Source organism: Danio rerio, chromosome 2 (assembly GCF_052040795.2).
Source record: "Danio rerio strain M-AB ecotype USA chromosome 2, GRCz13ab, whole genome shotgun sequence".
In the NCBI taxonomy this organism is placed as follows: Eukaryota; Metazoa; Chordata; class Actinopteri; order Cypriniformes; family Danionidae; genus Danio; species Danio rerio.
In genome coordinates, this window is record NC_141022.1 from 47,864,146 (window position 1) to 47,887,446 (window position 23,301).

A 23,301-nucleotide genomic window follows, 5' to 3' on the forward strand; every position below is an offset into this window, starting at 1 on the left:
ACGTCAATGTCCAATGTCTTACCTAAAACCTACAGCTTGATGTTGTGTGGACGTTACCACTATGACGTCTATCAGTTGAATTTTGGTTGCCATACTTGACAAATAAATGTCAGTGTTTTAACGTCAATATGATTTAAGATGTTGCCTTGATGTTGGATTTTGGTCACTTTTCGAACCAAACACATATTAATGTTATTTGACATTGCTATTGATGATCAAAATATCGTAGTCCTTAGATGCTGACAAGACATTGAAGTTTGGCCACCTGATGTCATGACCTAAATCTAACCTAATATTAACGTTTTATGACATTGTGTGCCTGCTGGGCAATAACTAGACGCACCACAGAATGTTACGTTTACTCACATATGCACAAATTACATGTAAATGCATCAGCTTTTTATAGCGTAATACTCTTGGGTACTTTTGAAAGTTCTATTTTTTACTCATACTATTTTTTACTCATAATATTTACAACAGATATTTTTACTCTACTTGCACTACATTTTTAAGCAAGTAATGGTTCTTTTGCTTTAGTATGATTTTTCAGTACACTTTACATTTACATTTACATTTAGTCATTTAGCAGACGCTTTTATCCAAAGTGACTTACAAATGAGGACAAGGAAGCAATTTACTCAACTAAGAGCAACAATGAATAAGTGCTATAGGCAAGTTTCAGGTCTGTAAAGTCTAAGAAGGGAAGTATTAGTAGTATTAGTATTTTTTTTTTTGGGTACAGTTAGTGTGATATTCAGAGAGGCAATTGCAGATTAGGAAGTGAAGTGGAGACTAAATAGTTGAGTTTTTATTCGTTTCTTGAAAGTAGCGAGTGACTGTTCTGATGCAGTTAGGGAGTTCATTCCACCAACTGGGCAACTTTTTACACCACTGCTCGTTCCAACAGAATTCCAGTTATACAGAGTTAACTTCATAGTTTCATAGTAGATAAACTAAACTAAAAAAAATTCAGGCAGTAATATTTGTTTTTAGCTAAACTGTGTATATACAGTACAATGCTCATCATAAATGAGTACACCCCTACCAATTTTTCTTTGACTTGAAAATTTACAATAGGATGCTTTACTATAATATATTTGTGCGTATACATAAGATAAGTCAATCTAACAAAACTGGATCAAATCTAACAAAGAAAAACAGTGGCTTTGGTGCATTTCTCACAACACTATTTACATTTGCACAACAGTTAAAGCATTTCTTAAAACAATAAGTCATTTGTGCACATCCTAGTGGCAGTTTCTCATTCCTTCCAACACACTGCAGATCCTTTTGGACATGTATCAATAGCTTTCATACAACTCTCTGCTGTTTTATGTCATGTCAGTCAAAATTAACTAAACTTGTAAATGCTGAATAGTCATTCCCTATAAAACTAATAGTGCTCATTTCTTTACTTTACATACAAAAATGTTGACCTAGTTGTTGAAATCTGCCAAACAAATTTTATTAATTTTTTTAAAATGTTTTTTCCCTGAGAATGTCTTCTAAACTGAACAATTTGATGAATGATTTACAGACCTGTGTTCCAATATGTACTGCAATATTGTTTACAGTTGTGCACAGCTCTACCCAAAGGAAGTTTGTTTGTTGTAAATAAGAGTGTATTTATACTTTTAACACAAAGCTGTGAATAAATTAGACTTGCAAAGGGAAAATGCAGTAAACATGTGAAACATACATATTCAGTGTCTTGTACTCAGATACCTCACTAAATGCAGTGATGTCTAAAGCCTGATTTATACTTCTGCGTCAAGTGACTGGCGTAACCCACGGCGCATGCAACGCGTGTGGTTGTGCATTTATATTTCTGCGCGCTGTCTCTGTTGGTCTGCATTAACACTTCCGAAACGCTAGTTGGCAGTGAGGTGTAAATCTTCCTCTGTGTCGAGTTTCTTCGCTGCTTTTTTTGCGTTTCCTGAACACTTCCGGGATGTACAAGTGGCTCAAACTCGCTCATTTTGAGGCAGGAACCGGCGGACGTGCAACAAATTTAACTATGAGGTAAACACAAAACAAAACTTTCCATCCGGAACTCCTTCACGGGACTCCACACTTGTAAACAATCGCTCGCGCCAATCGCGCGGCTCTAGGTCCCGTCCAGACTCGTCAGCGCTACCAAGCCGACCAATCACAGAGCTTGCGCTACGCATTGTTGCGACGTGTAGTTACATTTTTTGAGAGGTGCACGTCAGTGACGCCGATGGCCACGGCGAAGGGCTATGCGTCAGCGCCGTAGCATACGCCGGCGTTTGACGCAGAAGTATAAATCAGCCTTAACTTTACTGTATTCAATGGCTGTGCAAATAGTATCTAGTGCTGTCTTGAGCATTTTCAGTGTCACCAAAATCTGACTTTTTAGCACTGGAATAAATGTACAGAGTACATGTCATAATGAAAACACGACAAAGCCATTTGACTATCTTGTTCATAAACATGGTGACAGGACTTTTCATCTTGATGACACTGACACTTTTATTGACACAAATACTTGATTTTGAGGAATGAGCTATCCATTTTGAGCATGTGACATGCTTTTGCAGGTTATAATCTAGGTTTTGCAGTTTGTACTAATTGTTTTGAGAAATGCATTAACTGTTATAAATAAATAGTAAATAGTGTTGGGAGAAATGCACCAAAGCGAAATGCAAAAAACTGTAAAAACTTATGGGAAAAATATTAAATTAAATTTTGAATATACCTGAAAAATCAAGAGAAACATAAAAAATATTACTTTTAGTTGCAATGTTTTAGTTTGTATTTTTATTTATTTATTTTTATTATTTATTTATTTTTTTGCATTAACTTGTGCATGAGCAATGGATAAAATACACTGTAAAAATGCTGGGTTACACACAATCGATTTGTGTTGAGATCACATGAAGTAATTAAGTTAACTAATTAGTTTTTACAAATTTAAGTGGATTGAACATAAAACAATTAAGTTGTCCCCCCCAAAAAAACTGAAGAATTATGTTGTATCGATTTATTTTAAATAAGTAGCTTGTACAAACAGCCAACATACATTTTTAAGCCTAAACGAATTGTTTGTTTAAAGTGGACAGTGCCAAAGCTACTTAAAGCCCCTTCCTCATCAGCTCATCTTATCCATTCATTCTCATCTCCTCTCCGTTCTCATCCTTTCTTCTTAGATCTGCCTCTCTATCCGTCTTACAGCTGCTTATTCCTGTTCACGCTGAGACCTGCAGCTCTCTCTCTGTGAGTGTGTGTGTGTGTGTGTGTGTGTGTGTAGGTCACAGGGCTCATCTTTGAGGATGAATCCTGTTATACGTTAGGAGGATAAAAGGCTCTTGTGTGTTTGTGCAAGCTCAGTAATCTCAGATCGTGTTGATTCCATTGGGAACTTTACTCTCTCCCCTGAGACACAACTGAGACAGAGACACACACATGCACACACACTTCTAGGTGGTTATAAACGAATCATTGTAAATTTGCTAATTATTATTTATTATTATTACTGTTTCATCCTAAAATGTTGATTGCTAAATGTACAGTTTAATCTGATTTATTTTTAGAATTACTTACTACACTGTAAAAAAAATTGGATCGATTATTCATGACATGTTTTTTGTTTATGGTACCTTATTAAACTAAGTTAATCATGTTCTAACTTAATGATTTAAGTTATACAAGCTGCTTTAAGTCAGTTTAACATAATGTAAGTTTAATAGACTCATAAGGTTAATTTGATTCAGCTTAAAAACTTAAGGCAAACCAATTTTTTTTTACAGTGTACTATTTACTGTGTGTGTATGTGTTCTTTTAATGTAAACCTTAGAAATGCTTAGGCAATACATTTGTAACATTTATCATGCTAATAATCAGATTTATTTATTTGTTTAGTAAATGCATTTATTACAATGTATTTTAATATGAATATATTTTCGCGGAGTATGATTGTTCATTTGATTGCTGCTTTATTTAATTATATTGTACAATTTTCAGCTTTATTTTATTTGTTATGACATTTTAAATGTAATGCTTTTATATTTCTGTAGTCTATGGGACTACTTTGGCATATTGTGTAGAAAGCAAAATAGATTAGAACAGAATTGAAATCTATTAATCTGCTTTGCCTTTTCATTGAGTGTCTGATTTGTTTATTGATTTGTCATTTTCGTTTTTATGCTTTTATTATATTACTTTTTTCAGCAAATACATCATAAATACATTATGAATACTAAAAACAATGTAGAAGTGCTTTCCTTAGATTTGTAAAACAACAGTGAAAGAAGAAAATTGTAAGTTTTATTTAATGTTGAATTTTATAAACATTATGTAATCAAAACAAAACGATCTGTCAGTGCCAATAGCCTAGTGGTTAAGTGACATATAGCACCAAGGTGCTCACGGTGACCTGAGTTCAAATCCCAGCTTGATGTTCTTTGCCGGTCCTTCAACACTCCCTGCTTCCAATGATTTCCAGTCAATGTACTATTCTATCCATTAAAGGTTAAAACCCCTAAAAAAAAATGCTAAAAATAAAAAACGAACCAACCTGCCTTGCCTTTCTTTCTCTTATTAATGAACTTGATTTATTATCGACCATTTCATGTTTTAATATTTTAGCACAAATAAACACAACAATAGTTGACCACCATGCTGTACGAGGCAAAAAGAATATAAAATATATGAAAATAAACATAATAATAAATACATATATATATATATATATATATATATATATATATATATATATATATATATATATATATATATATATATATAGTCTCAATAAATAAGAATTAACTAAATTAAAATTTAGCTTAACAGAGGTGGCAATGACCACAAACTTGGCCCTGTGTGTGTGTGTGTGTGTGTGTGTGTGTGTGTGTGTGTGTGTGTGTGTGTGTGTGTGTGTGTGTGTGTGTGTGTTTGTGTGTGTGTGTGTGTGTGTGAATAGATGAATCAGGTGTGTTTCGTTCTCTGCTTTCTGTGGTCACATTCTGAAGACTGAAATCTCTCTCCATGTGTGTCTGTCCAGATCTCTGCTCTTTCTCCTCCATTAATGCTGACGACTCTCAGTGTCTGCCAGCTCAGGGGACTTGTGGTTTCTAAAAGGCTTTCTGTATGTTCCATGCCTCTATCAGTCTTTGTCGAGGAAAATAATATATCCGTCCGAAACGAGAGACAAACGGCCAGAGACACTGAGAGGAAGAGCCAAAACAACTGCTGAAAGTGAATCTCACACACACACACATGCACGCACTCACACACTAGGGCTGCAAAATATGCGTTTCGCGTTATTGTTGAATTGAGTATTACACGATAACGACACTTCTTACAATATAACATTTTCCAAGAAAAATGCTATTTTTATTAGCTATGTTTTTAATTAATTTATTTATTTAATGAAACTAAACTAAACCAATAAAATGTTTTTCAGATCTAACTAATTCAAATTCAGACTCAAAAACTGTCAATGTGCAAATATAAACACTTTAATGATCCCGCGAAGTGCTTTGAAATATGCATTTTTGATAAGACGTTTGATGTAACCTCAACTGAAACAGTGTGAGGGTGGGACATTCACTGAAAAAAAATATCTGTAATATTGTTGCAAACGCTGAAAAAACAAATTAAATGTAATGTTCAACTTCATTTGTTTTTTAATTCAGCCCAAATAAAATATTTGCAACCCCTTACCTTAAAAAAATTGTAAATTCAATGAATCATCTGTAAAACATTTTTTTTCAGTGTAGACAAAGTCCCTTTAAGGCAAGTCGTTTCACTCGGTGGCCATCTTTGAAACGCCTCTCGGGCAGTAGGCCTAGGCATGGGTCAAAATCAAATTCTCCAAAATTGCTTGCCAAGCTAACAATTAAATTTCAGATTATGAAACAACAATTATGAAACAACAATTACATTAAGCAACATTGGTCCCCTTTAGTTTCATTTCTAAACGTTTGAGTCACACAAAATCTGCAGAAATTCACATCTGGTCCAAGCTCCTCCCACGGAGAAATATGAGTCTGTAGTGATCGGTGATTGGTTCTTGTACTAGAAGGCGGGCTTTATTTGCATTAGCGATTGCTGATTGGCACCTGTACTAGAAGGCAGGGCTTCATTCGCCATATTGACAATTACACTTTTCCCCATTCAAAAGAATACGAGTTACATGTCTTGTGTATTCTATGGTCTTTGGTGTAGAGTAGTTCCTCCCCTTTCAAAAAAAACAGCCAATAGTTTTTTTTATATCAGGCTCTGCCAGTGAGAGCAGTTGAGCTCAAGCAAAGAGCTTAGAATGGGTAAAGTCTAGATCGAATACGCAGCAGGCCGGAAATGCAATATGTCAATTATAGTAGTATTTTTTTGACACTGTAAAACAATAATTAATCTTTTTACAGTACTGTGACAGTTGGGTTCAGGGTTGGGGTGGGGGTAAGTGTTAATAAAATACAATAAATGGGAAATCTAATAAATTATATAAATAATTTTCATTAACATCCGGCCGCAACCATATCCAATCTACTAACAACCCGTATGACCAAGAGGCGACACTCAATAGAACGTTCCATTGCAACAGCAGCGCCCAGCAACAGCCTCGGATTCCGCCATTTTGGAGTGAAAGCGATTGGCTGTCCATTGGATCTTATTGCTGTCGCGATGGCAAGCAGCTGCTTTGTTATTTATTTATTTATTTAAAAATTGCATTAAAACTGAGATGACAATACAACACTTACTATCACAATCATCAGCACTTTTAATAGTTTATTTTACAGACTTGTAATATGCTGTGGTTCTATTGGAGTTTTCATTCCAAAATGGCCGCCGCACCATCTAGTGGCTGTTTCCCAAATTGCACTAGAGTGTTGCCTCGGTGATTCTATGCTCTTTGGCTCAAGCTCATCAAATGAAAAGCAAATGAGAAGCGTCTTGAAGGGGGTGGGTCATGCCAGATATTAGAGAGCATTGGATTGGTCAATCAAACTGACGCATTATGTGTCGTGGAAAAAAAAAAATCATTTATTTTTCTTTGCCATGCAAGTGGAAGTAACAAACTGGAAACTTTGGATGTTTATATGTTTAATATTTTCCGAACACAAATGTTGTCAATGTTTTGGAGCACACTAAGCTTATGAATATCCTTCAAACTAACATCTAAAAAAACTTTATTTTAATATCATGGGACCTTTAAAACTCCATGAAAGAGTTAAACCTCAGTGGATGTTCTGATTGGCTGAATACACCACCATTTTGGTACAGGGTAGCGCTCCTTTGAAATGAACGTGGAACCAAGTTTGTAACATACAAAATCGCAAGAAACGAAATCCTACCTATAAAAATGTTCTGCCTTAATGCTTTCTTTTCTTTGTTTGCTCGTTACTACACCCATATGCAGTGCAAAAGTCCAGCATCTTCACTGTGGCTTTAGTCTTGACTAAGTGCAGTTGAATGACTTTTGTCCTGGGAGCACTGTACAAATGTGGCAGCGCTATTAAAGCATGATCTAATGTAAATATCTATGATTTTCAGCTCTGGGTTCACCTTTGTCCCGCTCCAGCCAATAGCAGAATGGCAACAACTGGGGAGGTGGGCATAAAGATAGTAATACCCCATCTGATTGGTCAAATTTAGATAGCCAATGCATGAAATAAAATGTAAAAATTTAATTTCTCACAGATGTCAGTGATATGTATGATGCATATACTAATATTGTGAAGATAACGATAACTTTGCGATATATTGTGCAGCCCTCACACACATACCTTTATAAAAATAAGACGCAAGGCCAGTGCTTTCACTGTTTTATAACTTCATCACCATTTTAATCATGTGTAATCTTAATCTCATGTAAACAAATTCAGAGGAGACCTCCATCATTGGCCTTCTGCTCTTTATAAATAACATCCCGACCTCCTGATTCTAGACGTCCAGACATGAAGTTTCTGACTTTGAGTCCAGATTTGCAGTTATAATTATATATTTTTAATGTATTCATGTTCAGTTTATATCTCATAAGTCTGATTTTAGCAATTCAGACTTTAGCAATTCTGAGTTTAAAACTTTAATGCATTATTATTGTTATTATAACTGAATCTTTTCTTTTCTTGAAACATGTTTCCATAGCATATTGATGAGTATATTGGTTGAAAATCTGCAATCTGAAGAAGAGAAACAAAGGTCTGGAAGTTTAGAATCTAAATCTAGTGGTTGATTAATCTCATTAGTATCATATCAGAGTTCAAACATAATCAAACGTACAGTACCTGAAAATGACGATTAACTTCACATGAGCATGAGAAGAGAGGTTAATGACCCTTTTGATAAAGTCCATGAAACACAGCTGAACCTTCATTGGAAAATAAAGATATGACTTCTTTATCTGCTTTCCCAAAGGCATTTGTAGCTGTTATCTCAAAATTACTTCCAGTCAAAACATTATCAGTAGTGATTTTGCTGGGAAAGCTTGTTTCTGCCACAGAATAAACACATTAATTTATTTACTTATTAAAAGTTGTTGTTTTTTCATTAAATTGCAAGTAAAAGTTAGAATTCTGAGTTTATATTTCACTCCAAAATTCTGACATTTTTCAACCTGAATTTAAATCTAGAAATTCTGACGTTTTATTCTGAAATTAAATCTAAAAACTGACATTTTTAAATCTTAATTCTGAATTCAAATCTAGCAATTCTGGCAATTTTTTTATCTGAATTCTTAAATTAAAATCTAGAAATTCAGAAATGTTTAAAATCTGAATTCTGAATTAAATTCTAGAAATCTGACAGTTTTAATCAGAATTTTAATCAAGAAATTCAGACATTTTGTAATCTGAATTTAAATCTAAAAATTCTGAAATGTTTTACTTTGAATTTAAATCTAGAAATTCTGACATGTTTTTATTCCGAGTTGAAATCTAGAAATTCTGACATGTTTTACTCTGAATTTAAATCTGGAAATTCTGACATGTTTTATTCCGAGTTGAAATCTAGAAATTCTGACATGTTTTACTCTGAATTTAAATCTGGAAATTCTGACATGTTTTATTCCGAGTTGAAATCTAGAAATTCTGACATGTTTTACTTTGAATTTAAATATAGAAATTCTGACATGTTTTATTCCGAGTTGAAATCTAGAAATTCTGACATGTTTTACTCTGAATTTAAATCTAGAAATTCTGACATGTTTTACTCTGAATTTAAATCTGGAAATTCTGACATGTTTTATTCCGAGTTGAAATCTAGAAATTCTGACATGTTTTACTCTGAATTTAAATCTGGAAATTCTGACATGTTTTATTTCGAGTTGAAATCTAGAAATTCTGACATGTTTTACTCTGAATTTAAATCTGGAAATTCTGACATGTTTTATTCCGAGTTGAAATCTAGAAATTCTGACATGTTTTACTTTGAATTTAAATATAGAAATTCTGACATGTTTTATTCCGAGTTGAAATCTAGAAATTCTGACATGTTTTACTCTGAATTTAAATCTAGAAATTCTGACATGTTTTACTCTGAATTTAAATCTGGAAATTCTGACATGTTTTATTCCGAGTTGAAATCTAGAAATTCTGACATGTTTTACTCTGAATTTAAATCTGGAAATTCTGACATGTTTTATTTCGAGTTGAAATCTAGAAATTCTGACATGTTTTACTTTGAATTTAAATATAGAAATTCTGACATGTTTTATTCCGAGTTGAAATCTAGAAATTCTGACATGTTTTACTCAGAATTTAAATCATGAAATTCTGGCGTTTTAATTCTAAATTAAAATCTAGAAATTCTGACATTTTTAAATCAGAAATCTGACTTTAAATCTACCCATTCTGACTTTTTCCCAAAATTTTGAATTTAAATCAAGAAATTCTGACATGTTGTTTTATTATTTTCTTAAAATACAGAGTTTAAACTACATTGCAAACTGCTACATTTTCCACTTGAAATTCCAAGTTATTTTTTCTTAATTCTAACTTTTAGGGGAAAACAAAAACCTTTTCTTTTCAATTTATTTTTTAATCCTGTGGCAGAAACAGGCTTCCGTATACTTCTCAGTAGTGATTTAGCAAATCAAATAAAAACATGAAAAGGAATCACAGCGTGTTAGTGCTACAGTGCAACTGTTCAGTCATTCGTGAAACAAACAATAAATATTTACAAACAAAATCCACAATTATAATAATAAAAAAATACTGTTCTTAACATTCATAACTAAGGATGAAGAAACAGGAAAGGGTGTTTGAGCACACTTTCACATGTGGGGGAAGAAAATCAATTAAAGAAATGTTCTGCGCATTTGTTAATCAGGCTCTGTCCAAATGATTCCGATTAGCAGTGTTTGTACAGAGAAATAGGCTGTGTGTATAAGTGTGTGTGTGGTTTTTCAACACCCTCTAGTGGAGATCAACCTGTACTTCCTCTCTCTTTATAAGGCTTTTTTTTTTGGACACTAGAGAGGCAGCAAACATCGCTCAAGCTTTGAATGTGCTATGTCATTTGCGTATTGTAGTGTAGTTAATTCAAGTTGTACAGAGTTTGATTACATGTTTTGTAATGAGTTAAAACCCAGCGGGGGCATTTGGAATCAGAACTGCATGAGTAACAAGTCATTTATATTCACAGATGAAAAGACATCCAGAGAAAGCTTCCGAATAAAAATAACTTTAAAACACTAATCTTCTTTGCCATAATAGCTTTTTTTTTGTTTTGCTTCTCAAGCGTGGATTTTACTTTGACCCTTGATTCCAGCCTTCACAATCAAGCTTTAATTGTTGACCATGATTCTCTCTAGCTGTTTTGCTGTGGACTTTTATTTCCCCCATGACCCCTCTGTGTTTTTTTTTCTGTCTCTATGTGAGGTTGTGGAGAGGCTGGCTGACCCTCATGCAGCTCCAGTAAAGTGCCCTGGCCAGAGTCAACACCACCAGCAACAACGCCGCAGCCCACGAGGCATAAATACCCCCGTACACCTGCGCCTGAGACCACGTTCCTGCCTGCAAACACACACATGGAAACGTCACGCATTTCAGTTTTGAAATGACAAATGGTAACATATTACACATTTGAGCAAATGAATCAGTATGAATTTAGGAAATCAAATAAAATACAATTTCAGAAGGGTTACATCCCTTGTTTAAAAATATAATTTTTAATTTTGGGAAAAGGCTAATTTTAACTACCCTAGAGTTACAAAGTTAAGTTTTAGCATGAATCCCATGTTTGAATCCCTTCAAATGATCTATGGGTCAAGTTTTAATACTTTTAGCTTAGCTTAGCATAGATCAATGAATCAGATTAGACCATAAGCATATCCCTCAAAAAAAAAAAAAAAAAAAAAGACTTTTGATAATTTTCTTATTTAAATCTTAACTCTTCTGTAGTTACGTTGTGTGCTATTTGGAATAAGGCTCATTTTACGACTCTGCTAGAGTTATAAAGTCAAGTTTTAGCATTTTTTTTAATTCATTCAGTTAATTTGCGTCAAGTGTGAATAGTTTTAGCTTAGCATATATCATTAATTCAGATTAGACCAGTAGCATTTGGCTAAAATATATATCAAAAGTGTTTAAGGTATTTTTCAATTTAAATCTTGAATCTTTTGTAATTATGTTGTGTGCTACATGGAAATAGGCTCATTTTATGACTCCCCTAGAGGTAAAAATTTAAGTTTTAGCATTTTAAATCCATTCAGATGATCTATGGGTCTAGTGTGAATACTTTTAGCTTAGCTTAGCATCGATCATTAAATCGGATTAGACCATTAGCATATCCCTCAAAAAAAAAAACTATTCAAAAAGAGTTTTGATAATTTTCCCATTTAAATCTTGACTCTTCTGTAGTTACGTCTATTTTGGAAATAGGTTCATTTTACAACTGCCCTAGAGTTAAAAAGTTGAGTTTTAGCATGTTTGAATTCATTCAGATGATCTATGGGTCTAGTGTGAACAGTTTTAGCTTAGCATAGATCATTGAATCAGATTAAACCATTAGCATCTTGCAAAAAAAGTAAATAAATAAATAAATTATAATATAATGGTCTATTATGTTATATAAAATTTATATACATTTATATCAAAAAGTGATTAATGAATTTTCCTATTTAAAGCTTGACTCTTCTGTAGTTACATTGTGTGGTATTTTGAAAAGGCTCATATTACAACTTTCCTAGGGTTAAAAAGTTGAGTTTTAGCATTTTTGAATTCATTCAGATGTTATATGGATCTAGTATGAATAGTTTTAGCTTAGCTTAGCATAGATCATTGAATCGGTTTAGACCATTAGCATATCACTCAAAAAAAATGCAGTAGTTTGTAGTTCTCTTCTGTAGTTAGATTATGTGTTAAGACCAATAGAAAATTAAATATTTTCTAGACTGATATGGCTAGAAACTTTACTCTTAATCTGTCATAATAATAAAAGAACTTTTGCTGCCGGATAATGGCTGGAGTAGGAACAATGATCTTACACAGCACCCGATAATAGTCCCCAGCTTGGTAACAGCATTGCGTAATATTATTGAGCCTGCTGCAGCCATGGTACAAAAGCACAGTGCCTTGATTATTACGCCAGAATGAGATTATAGTTCCTATGAACTCAACTGTTTAACTCTAGTGGACTTGTAAAAAGTGGAGTGTTCCTTTACATTTATCAAAAGTGGAAGTAAAGACAAAAATACATACTTTGAACAGCATAAATGAGTACCTCTATTTGGGAAATGATTTCCCAAAATTTTTTTTGTCAATTTAAAACAAGAGTGTGGTCACCCAACATAGGAACAGAAAGATAATACATATAAGCTCAAATTTACAATTACAAACGACAAATTTCAAGTAAATGTAATATTTTTATGGTTTCCTTGACTTCTCCTCTTGATTACCTTTTATTTTTTCTCTTACATAGTTATTGTGGTGTACTAATGTTTGCAACGTTATCTTAAGTTATTTTGCTAGATTAGTTAGATTTAGCTTTGGTACCCACACAGATATAGACAGACATGAAAACCACACATAAAATGGTTGATAAATACATATAAATACACAAGCTTCAAACTCACAATCAGACCAGCAGCCGAGATGCTAAATAGCAAACACAGCAGATAGCACCACAGACTCCGCCTCCTTGGATATCTCTGGCCAATTGAAGATCTGGCGAGGACAGATAAGAGGAAGAGACCAATAAGAGGAAAAACAGGGGTAATGAATGAAATACGAAACAAATGATAAGCAAAATGTGTAATTTCTGCAAGAACAAACAATCTTTTACATAACATTGGCATTTATCCATTAACAGAGGTTTTTTTTTATCCAAAGCAACTTACGAATTAGGTTACAAATATTTTACATTAAGTCTGTGTTGGTGTTCCTACCAACAGAACATATTCTGGATGTCTCCCTTATCTGACCCGTTGATTTAAGGTTTTGGAGTCTTTGCTAATGTTCTGATGAGTTGATTCAGGTGTGTTTGATTAGGGAGAGATTGAAAATGTGTACTGTTGGTGGGCCTTCAGGAACAGAGTTGGGAAACACTGTATTAAGTACACAGAAATACAAAAAAAGTCTCCCATCTCTCATTGGTCAGGCGAGCAAGTTAGTCCTGCTTCAGTCTGTATTCTTAAAGAAACAGAGCAATGTTTAATACATTGACAGACATGATGAAACTGTTCAACTATTAGCTGACTTAGTTTTCTTCTACACAGTTAGCAGAAATTCTGAACCCCCTAGCAGCTTTCATTGGTCATTTAAATCCACTCAGAGGCCACCTGACCTGACTGACAATAAAAGCATCCAATCAGAGTTCGTCTGATGAACATCATGTTTTAGGTAGTGAAATAAAACAGCAATATCTCTAAAATAATAGAACAGTGAGTAAAACTCTTAATGATTACTGAATATATGAATATGTTTACTGAAGTACACATATGTTTATTTATGTAGTCAATTTATGTTTATTAACTTTAGATGTATGTTTATTTTCAAAATGTAGGAATTTGTGTTCCCCAGTTTGAACATGGGCTACAAGCAGCTGTAAGATTTCAGTTGATTTTTTTATTATACAATACACTAGGAACTAGTGTACTTTTTTTGGCTTTTAAGTATAATAAAGGAGTATTGCAATAAATTGTTTTTATTTTTTTTTCTCCTTAACCTCTTACTGTTAGAATTTTTCTAAGCATAGAATAACAAAAAAAAAACACTTGTATCACGCCATCAGAACCCAACTGAACCGAAAATAGTGTTAAAAAACCGAGGTATGAATTAAACCGTAGGCTAACTGTATTGTTGCACCCTATCATGCACACATATATTTTATATCTAAATATAAACATTCTCGGCGAGGCAGTGGCGCAGTAGGTAGTGCTGTCGCCTTACAGCAAGAAGGTCGCTGGGTCGCTGGTTCGAACCTCGGCTCAGTTGGCGTTTCTGTGTGGAGTTTGCATGTTCTCCCTGCCTTCGCGTGGGTTTCCTCCGGGTGCTCCGGTTTCCCCCACAGTCCAAAGACATGCGGTACAGGTGAATTGGGTAGGCTAAATTGTCCGTAGTGTATGAGTGTGTGTGTGTGAATGTGTGTGTGGATGTTTCCCAGAGATGGGTTGCGGCTGGAAGGGCATCCGCTGCGTAAAAAACTAGCTGGATAAGTTGGCGGTTCATTCCACTGTGGCGACCCCAGATTAATAAAGGGACTAAGCCCACAAGAAAATGAATGAATGAATGAATAAACATTCTCTCAAATATATGCATGTGTGTATTTACTGTTTATATACAAAATAAATATACACAACACGCACCCATAAATTATGTAAAAAAAATAATAATTATATGCCATTGGATGCAATTAATCGCAATTAATCTTTGCAGCAAAAACATTTTTAAATTGACACAAATTCTGCAATCTTTTTGTGAAAAATCATATGAAATATTTTCCGGAGTGAGTGTACTTCAAAAAAACATAAACAAAGTAAACCTCTTGGACATATTTCATAAAGTTTATTTCATTAAACCTCAACACATCCTCAGTTTTTTAGCTGATCAACATACTCTAATTGCATAAACACTCTTTTTTTTTTCTTCCATATGAGGGTTTTCTACTGTCATGTCAGTATTTTTAGCCAACATCCAAGGCTGAGACTACTACTTCATAAGATTGAACAGGATGTTACAATTTTATGAGTTCATCATCAGAAAAATTACAGCCAGTAACAGGCAGAAACACATTTCAGAAGCTGAAGCGGTGTACGAGCGGGACTGACAGAGAGAGATAAACATTAAATGCTGACTTGTTTGTGATCTAATAAAGGAGTTTGATATATTTGTTATGTGCGAAAGGTGCTGTAAATGTTGGTGGAGAAATACTTACACTTTTCTGCAATGGGGGCATCGAGCCAGTGTTCTGTCAGTAAACTCGGTCCACTGAAATGTGGAGAAAGTGGTTGAGTGGCTAATGTGAGACAGTAGCATAAATAAAACAAGAATAAATCGCCATTTGATATTCGACTTCCAGATGACGCTGAACCTGAGCCGAGCGATTCGGTCATTATGCATTGGCTCATGATGCACAGTGGTGGTCATTATGATATAGTGTGTGTTTATGTACCAGGAAAGTGTTGCTGCAGTGTCCGCAGGAAACTCTGGCTCCGGCAGGTTGTGGATCTGGGCTGGCTGGACCTGGATGGACTGGCCCCAAATTTATGATCCTCTTACTGGATCATGAATACAGAGACACACACATACAACATGATGTTTAGTAATGTAAAACATTTCATTGGGTTTAAATTTAACTTCGTCTGCTGTTCTCTCTCTTACCAATAAGGCCGAGGGCAGGCGATCCTTTGAGATGTGACCTTGCAGATGAGAAGACAGTTACAAGGGCAGCGCACATATTTCTTGCCTGCAGGAGCATTCTTTATGGGCTGAAGAGAATAAAGGTTAAGGAAAGAAAAAAAAAACAAAGGAAGAGAAAGACAAAAAAACATAGTCAATAAACTTGACACTTTTAATTTTGGGGCAGTATTTTAATTAAATGTACATTTATGTTAAATGATTTATTCCATATACACTTAGATTAAAAAAAATGAATTAATGCTCATATTTATGCATTAAAGGTATTAAAATGTAGTGCTGTACAACATGGCTCAATCGTATAGACAATTTAAAAAGTCAATCGTTTCATATTAGGCTCTATTGATTTTATCATTGTGTCACAAAATAATTGTTTATGGTAATACTTTTTTCCATAATTTATAAGAACGCAAAATTACACGGCATTACAGGGATGCAGACAGAAACAAGCACTGCTGCAATCTTGAACAATGTTTACATTTTGCATTTCAATTTGCAATATTTTTTTATTTTTATGATGTATTTTATATTTGATTATTAATATTTTGTATTTCTAAGTTTACTGCCCTGAAGTTCTACAGTGAGAAATAATGATCATAAACGAATGAGTAAACTGAGAATGTACACTTTAAAATCTATAAAAGAAATGGTCTTTTTATTAATATATAAAAACTATTAAAGGATGTAATGTAATGTATTTTTTATTTAGTGCCATGTCAGCAACCAAGGTTATCTTCATGGCAGGAATCTTTCAACAATAAATATACAATTTAAAAATTAACAAACAAAATAAAACATAAATTAAAAAAGATTTTTTGTGTTAAAACATGATAAAAATTCTAAAATCTTTTCTGGTTTCACTTTGTCAAAAATGTCCTTAAAAGAGTTAATTTCATAAAAAGTCCTTCTGGAATCAGCAAAAGCAGGACAGTCCAGTAAAATATGTTTTACAGTAAGATGAGTTTTGCAGCACAAACACTGAGTTGGGTTTTCACCTTGGAGCAAAAAACCATGTGTAATTCTCGTATGCCCAATACGACATCTGGTAAAAACTACTTGATCAAATCGATTCTTAAAATGTCTTAAAATTCTGTGTGAAACTTCAGCTTGGATTTCATGTAGTTTATTGTTTTCTAATGCATCCCATTCCTTTTGCCACTTGTTTAAAATGTAAGTGTTGATAAAAGGTTTCACTATTAAAGGATACGTCTAAAGCCACGCCTCCTGAAATCATGAATGTGTGCACCTTAAAGTTGAAAGCAGACAACCCACTAGATCACGTCATTCGCCAGTTAGAAAACTTTAAAGAACTTTATTAAACTACATTTCCAAACGAAAAACTATTATATCTAGTACATTTTTAGTTTTGTAGCAAGCAAAACTTGTCATAATGTGCAATATGTCATGCTTAGTGGTTGGCCGACAGCGTGCAGGATTACACTTATTACTAAGCCATACTAACACGCTATTTCAGACCGAATATTCAGAGTAGCATGTTAAACATTTTAGGGACCTATATAGCTTGTCATTGTTCAAAAATGAACCAATGTGAATAGAAAACCAACGTTAGCTCAGTAAAGCAGGCTAGGCAGAATTCATTCATTCATTCATTCATTTTCTTTTCAGCAGAATGAACCACCAACTTATCCAGCATATGTTTTACGCAGCGGATGCCCTTCCAGCCGCCACCCAGCTAGGCAGAATAACCAACAAAGTTATGTTTTTAAACTAAATTAAAATCTACATTATCAATGTTGTAAAAGGTGTAAAAGGTCCTTATGAAACTGAAAACAGTCACATCAATCAATCGGAAGGAAGGTTTCAGCGGCTGAACAACACTTCTGTGCATATAATCCCATTCATAAAACAACACAATCTACATCAGCTTTGCTTGACTAAATTTGTTTTAAAACAGAACATAACCTGTCTAAAAGAAACACTTCAGTCATGGTGTCGTCCTTCCTCCAGCGTGCAAAAATAACTCCAGATGCGCAATTGTACAAATCTACATTTGTTGACAGACAGTTTGGGCTACTTATCAGAATTATGGGAGATGTCGGGCTGACAATATTTAATTGGACCAACATTTTTTAGTTTAATGCCTTACCCAGAATATAAAAAACATAAAAATATATTTAGATCAGTGGTTCATGTACCACTAGTGGTACGCAGGCTTCCTTCTAGTGGTACGTGGAGGAATGAAATATGTCATGTACATGCTACACACATTTCAAAATTTATCAAAAACGATGTATATAATATGCCATATATGACATATAACCTATATTTCTGAGGTAATCTGCCACATTTTTTAACTGTACAGAGTTGTAGCTGCTTTATTGGGCCTACTACGCTACTGTATTTCAATACTGCTCATTTTGGTGGTACTTGGAGAGACTATATTTTTCTGAGGTGGTACTTGATGAAAAAAGTTTGAGAACCACTGATTTAGATCATTTACTTTAATTAGTACTATTGGAATGTGAAGAGATTTCTAATCAGCACAACAAAAACTGAAGACAATCACCTACTGCACCTTTAAATGACTGAACTGACAGAAATTGTGTAATATTATGATATATATCGTTATCAGGGTTTTAGGATAAAATGCATTTTTAGGGAGTACAAAAGACTTTTTTTAAAACATTAAACAATTATACTGACTCTAAATAGTAGTATAATAAAATAACCAATTAAAGCAAATCCTTACCATTAATAAAATGGTACTGATTAAATGAATTGGTACTGGTAAATGAATAACTGCAGTATGCAAAAATAGCAAACAATTGGTATATATTTTATATCTAAATATAAAAAAACTATTAATAAATTGATATAATAAATAAATGTACATGAACTTGGAATTTTAAAGCTTTTTTTATGCAGAAGAAAATTTCAGTAACCCAGTTAAAGCGCTTCTGGTGAACTGTATGCCATTACAAAATTGCCAATTTTAAAGTCTGTTTTCATTAAAAATCAGTGATCTTCACTGCCTGACTGTTATATGATATAAAGTGGGTCTCAGAATGTACAAAAAGCACTGCATTAAATTTAATTCTTCCACACAATGTCTTCAAAATATGAAAAATTATTTTACTCCAGTATTTTTAATGGAGGTTCTTTGCTGATTATGATGGCACATGCGCTTAAATAGATTATCATCTCGTTTTACACTTGAACAACTAAATTAATGCTTAAGTCTATTTAACTTATTATTTTATCTGTAAGGGACAAAGACACTAGCTGCGCATATACCCTGTTATTTATTCAAGCGTGTGTTAAAGGGCCATGACACCCCCCACTTTCAGTTCAGGTCCACCTCCGAATGTTTTAAAAAGATGCATCATAGTGGGCGTGGAGCTCCGCGAGCAAAGAGCAGGAGTGGGCGTGGCCAGCGGAGCAGGGAAGAAAGAGGGGAGCGAACAACTGTTGTCAGTCGATTCACAAAATAAGACACAAACCATGAGGAGACCCATGTTTTTTTTAGTTTACAAAGTTAAAATGCAAAGAAAACAACTAAGGGTTTCACAGCTTGGCACTGGCAGCCAGGTCTGCTTTGCCTTCGGAAAGCACGTGCTCTCATGAATAATTAAGAAGCCGGCTCTTTTTACAGGATAAGAAAACTCCGCTATGAATAATAATGAGAAACCAACGCGTCATCTTTGCACTTGCAGTTTTGCGCTACGTCGCCGATTTTGATCCCGCCCCAAAAATCATTTTAAACCCAAAAGCTAAAAATTAACTGACAAAAGCTCAAAATTATCCAGTTTTTCCCCACAATTAAAGCTAACAGGTGCTACATTCTCTTAACTGATGCTCAGCACACACAAATCTGTTAAAATCTCAAAAAAATTACTCAAGGGTTTCATGAACCTTTAAGTGTATTGTACATGTGCTGTATCTCAACTCACTGTGGCTTCATTGCAGACGCCGCACTTGACCACATGTTGATGGATTTTGCCCTCAACACTAATGAGTGACTGGCACACCCTACAGCTGATGACCGGGGCACTGCCACTCTCAGGAGACGTCAGGGGGGAATATGGTGGAGGATTCTCACTCAACAACACAGGCGGCTGAGTTGAGCTCGGAAACGGAGGAAAACCTGCAAAAGAAAAAAACTGTCATTCCCACATGATCAAAAACAAAAGGTGAGTTTGTACAAAAATACAAATTTGCAGTCAGTTTACTCATCCTCAGGTCAAGATGTAGGTGACTTTTCTTTTCGTCAGAGGAAAATTAAGAAAGATGAAAAATAAAAACAAATAAATAAAACAAACAACAAAATTAAAAATCAGTTTCTGCAGGTTTTACAAGTCCAATTTAAGACTTTTTAAGACGCTTTTTAGACTATTAAGAATGACTTTTTAGACTTAAGCCTGATTTATACTTCTGCGTCAAGTGACCGGCGTAACCCACGGCACAGGCAACGCGCGTAGATGTGCATTTATACTTCTGCGCGCTGTCTCTGTTGGTCTGCATTAACACTTCCGAAACGCTAGTGGGCAGTGAGGTGGTAATGTTCCTCTGTGTCGTTTTTGAGAGGTGCACGTCAGTGACGCCGATGGCCACGGCGAAGGGCTATGCGTCAGCGCCGTAGCATACGCCGGCGTTTGACGCAGAAGTATAAATCAGCCTTTACAGTGAAACAGACTAAATTTATACAGCACCTACCTTGCACATAGTCATGCATTTATACAGCTGAATGCTGTTTGTGCTGCTCCGCAAAAACACTTCCAAAAGCTGGCAGTAGGTTTTTATGTTCCTCTGTGTCGAGTTTCTTCGCTGGTGTTTTGTTTTTTCTGAAAGCTACCTAAATGTGCAAGAAGCTAAAATTCGCTCATACAGAGGCGGGAACCGGTGGACATGCAGCAACTTTAATTAAGGTAAACACAAAACAAAAGTTTCTATCCGGAGCTCCTTCACGGGACTCGACACTTGTAAACTCGACACTTGCAAACTCGTCAGCGCTACCAAGCAGACCAATCACAGAGCTTACGCTACGCATCTGATAATAATTTTTCTTCAGGAGAAAGTATTGTTTGCTTTATTTTGGCTAGAATAAAAGCAGTTTTTAATATTTTAAAAACCATTTTAGGGACAAAATTATTAGCCCCTTTTAGCTATATATTTTTTCGATAGTCTACAGAACAAATCGGCGTTATAAAACAACTTGCCTAATTACCCTAACCTGCCTAGTTAACCTAATTAACCTAGTTAAGCCTTTAAATGTCACTTTAAGGTGTATAGAAGTGTGTTGAATAATATCTAGTGAAATATTATTTACTGTCATCATGGCAAAGATAAAAAAAAATCTGTTATTAGAGATGAGTTATTAAAACTATTATGCTAAGAAATGTGTTGAAAAAATCTTCTCTCCGCACATTTTCAGTGAACTATCCTGTTAACATTATGATGAAATTTATTAAGTAGAACAGAAATTGGGGGAAAAAATAAACAGGGCGGCTAATAATTCAGAGGGCTTTGCAACTTCAGAGGATTGCAACTGTAAGTGCTGCTAACTGTTCACTTGTATTTACACATCTTCAAGAATCACAATTTCAGCTAAAATCATTTTTCATGTTCAACTTAAGAAACAAAGTCATCTACATCTGTACATGTTGGATAGCCAGAGGAAATTAGTAAGAACGTTAGTAAATTATTAACTGCACATTTTCAGTGAACTATCCTGTTAACGTTATGATGAAATGTACTATATTATTTTTCAAATGCATGTTATTGTAGAGCAAACTGTGAATAATTAATATGTGCATGTTTATATAAAGGTTCAGTGACAACCAATACACTGATCCAGGTCCACAGAATTTCTTTTGTGTCATAATGTGGAAGAACACATCAGTCATATCTATCATCAGATGAATATACTACAAGTTGAAATATACTATATTCAAATATACTACTCTCAGGGGTGTAGTTGACATTTTAAAAGTGGGGGGACAGCTGTATGAAAACCAAAGGTTTAAATTCTTGATCACCTGTTTCTAAATGGTCTGTCTCTGAAAGTGCTGGGGACACGTCACCCCCATCCCCCGGTTGCTACGCCCCTGCTTGCTCTTGATGTAGAGTCATTAAAACGAAAGTTTCGTTTACTCCACAAAGTTTAACCGAACACTGAAACTTGCACTTTGGAAAGGGGAAATAGTTCTTGGTCACCCACGCCATTAGGATTAACAAGAAAATCAGATTTGGTCTCGAGATCAGCTGAAAGGAGCTTTATAAGGAGACTGCTGGAATGTGGCTGCATGGTCACTAGTACACAAATCCCTGTAATAACCACATTTTTTTACAAAGGTCTCAGAAAAAGTTAAACATATTTGGACTGGCTGCATTTAAAGAACAGCACTTTAAAATGCTCTTCTAATCTAAAACACTATCTCTAGAATATACAACAGTAAAACCAATGTGGATGCCATAAAATAATGTTATTCTCATAACATTTCGCCAGCATCAACACAGCACCATCAGCAGCAGAAGCACGCCCTTTAGTAACTTTCTATTGGCCCCGCCCACTCTGTTAAACGATTGGTTCTGCTCTGCTCAGCCAACATTTTCAGCCTTCCTGAATGGCCCACAGACGTGCCAGTCATGTGTGTTTGGGTGTAGCTGGAGTTACAGGATACGGCAGATTACTGTAAATTTGTAATGCAGAGACGCTGACTGCCCGGTAAAAGTGGATAAACGGGAATAATGAAAATCTTTGCTCAGCCGTCTACAGGCATATGACTAGTTTTAGAAAATAAAACCCTTTATTATATTTCACCTACCTCGGAAAGGCCAATAACAGAACAGTAAACAGACATGGACAAGTGCATGATGCTCATTCATTAACAGCTTATCAGCTTTTACGATGAATGACAGAAGTATGTGAGGATCAGCTTAACTATAATTTGTGAGATAAAACAATATGACTCTTTAGACGCAGGTGTATCGTATGTAACTGCATTGTACTATGTTGAGCAGCATGTATCAGTCACTGACCGCGCGCGTGCACGTACAATCTGCCATCTGCCAGAAAAAACATCCTCCCTTCAGTTTCTGTCACATCATCAACAGCGTGCAAAACAAAGCAAGAAAACCCCACAGAACACGCAACCGAATCCGTAGTAAATGTATAAGCATGCGCGTGTCTATGTGTGTGTGTTTGTGTATGCGCGGGCCCGTGACAGCGCAGAAACGCGCCGCGCTCGCTACTCACTCTGCGGTTTGTTCGGAGCGCCGAGGGAAGCCGCTCCGGGAGACACCCCTCCGTTACCGCTGCCCAGAGCTCCATCACCAAGATCCGAGAGCAACGGGGACCGCTCGCCGTCCGCCATAACGAGAGCGAGGCGTAAAGAGGGGGGAGCGGCGAGAGCTTGTATTGTTGTGCTACCGGAGAGTGTGTGTGTGTAAGTGTGTGTGTGTGTGTGTGTGTGTGGAGCCCGCCTGCGTCACACTGGTACGTCCGCTGCTGTGGCAACGCGTG

At 35.2% G+C, this 23,301-nt stretch overlaps 1 protein-coding gene across 8 annotated transcripts; it reads right to left on the reverse strand.

Moving 5' to 3' along the window:
* Window positions 1-7,778: 7,778 nt before the first annotated feature.
* Window positions 7,779-23,226, reverse strand: pip4p1a (phosphatidylinositol-4,5-bisphosphate 4-phosphatase 1a). 8 transcript variants are annotated; one of them, XR_015477751.1, is made up of 9 exons: window positions 23,035-23,226; window positions 19,730-19,923; window positions 15,783-15,889; window positions 15,574-15,679; window positions 15,337-15,389; window positions 13,037-13,127; window positions 9,497-10,976; window positions 9,317-9,461; window positions 7,779-8,921 (listed from the first exon to the last, which is right to left on the reverse strand). XR_015477751.1 is itself a non-coding variant. In NM_001037376.2 (7 exons), the coding sequence occupies exons 1-7, from the start codon at window positions 23,150-23,152 to the stop codon at window positions 10,833-10,835; spliced, it is 813 nt and encodes a 270-aa protein (NP_001032453.1). In that variant the 5' UTR covers window positions 23,153-23,198; the 3' UTR covers window positions 8,782-10,832. The 8 variants fall into 8 exon arrangements, 1 of the variants encoding a protein (NP_001032453.1); XR_015941923.1 differs by having other exon boundaries at window positions 7,779-9,137; XR_015477754.1 differs by lacking the exon at window positions 9,317-9,461 and having other exon boundaries at window positions 7,779-8,455; window positions 10,022-10,976.
* Window positions 23,227-23,301: the final 75 nt, after the last annotated feature.

Coding starts and splice junctions, on each gene's coding strand:
- pip4p1a (NM_001037376.2), bottom strand. CDS start 23,152: ATGGCGGACGGCGAGCGGTCCCCGTTGCTCTCGGATCTTGGTGATGGA. Junction 13,128..15,336: donor TGCCCCCATTGCAGAAAAGT/GTAAGTATTTCT, acceptor TGTCCTCGCCAG/ATCTTCAATTGGCCAGAGAT. Junction 10,977..13,036: donor TCTCGGCTGCTGGTCTGATT/GTGAGTTTGAAG, acceptor GTGTGTTTGCAG/GCAGGAACGTGGTCTCAGGC.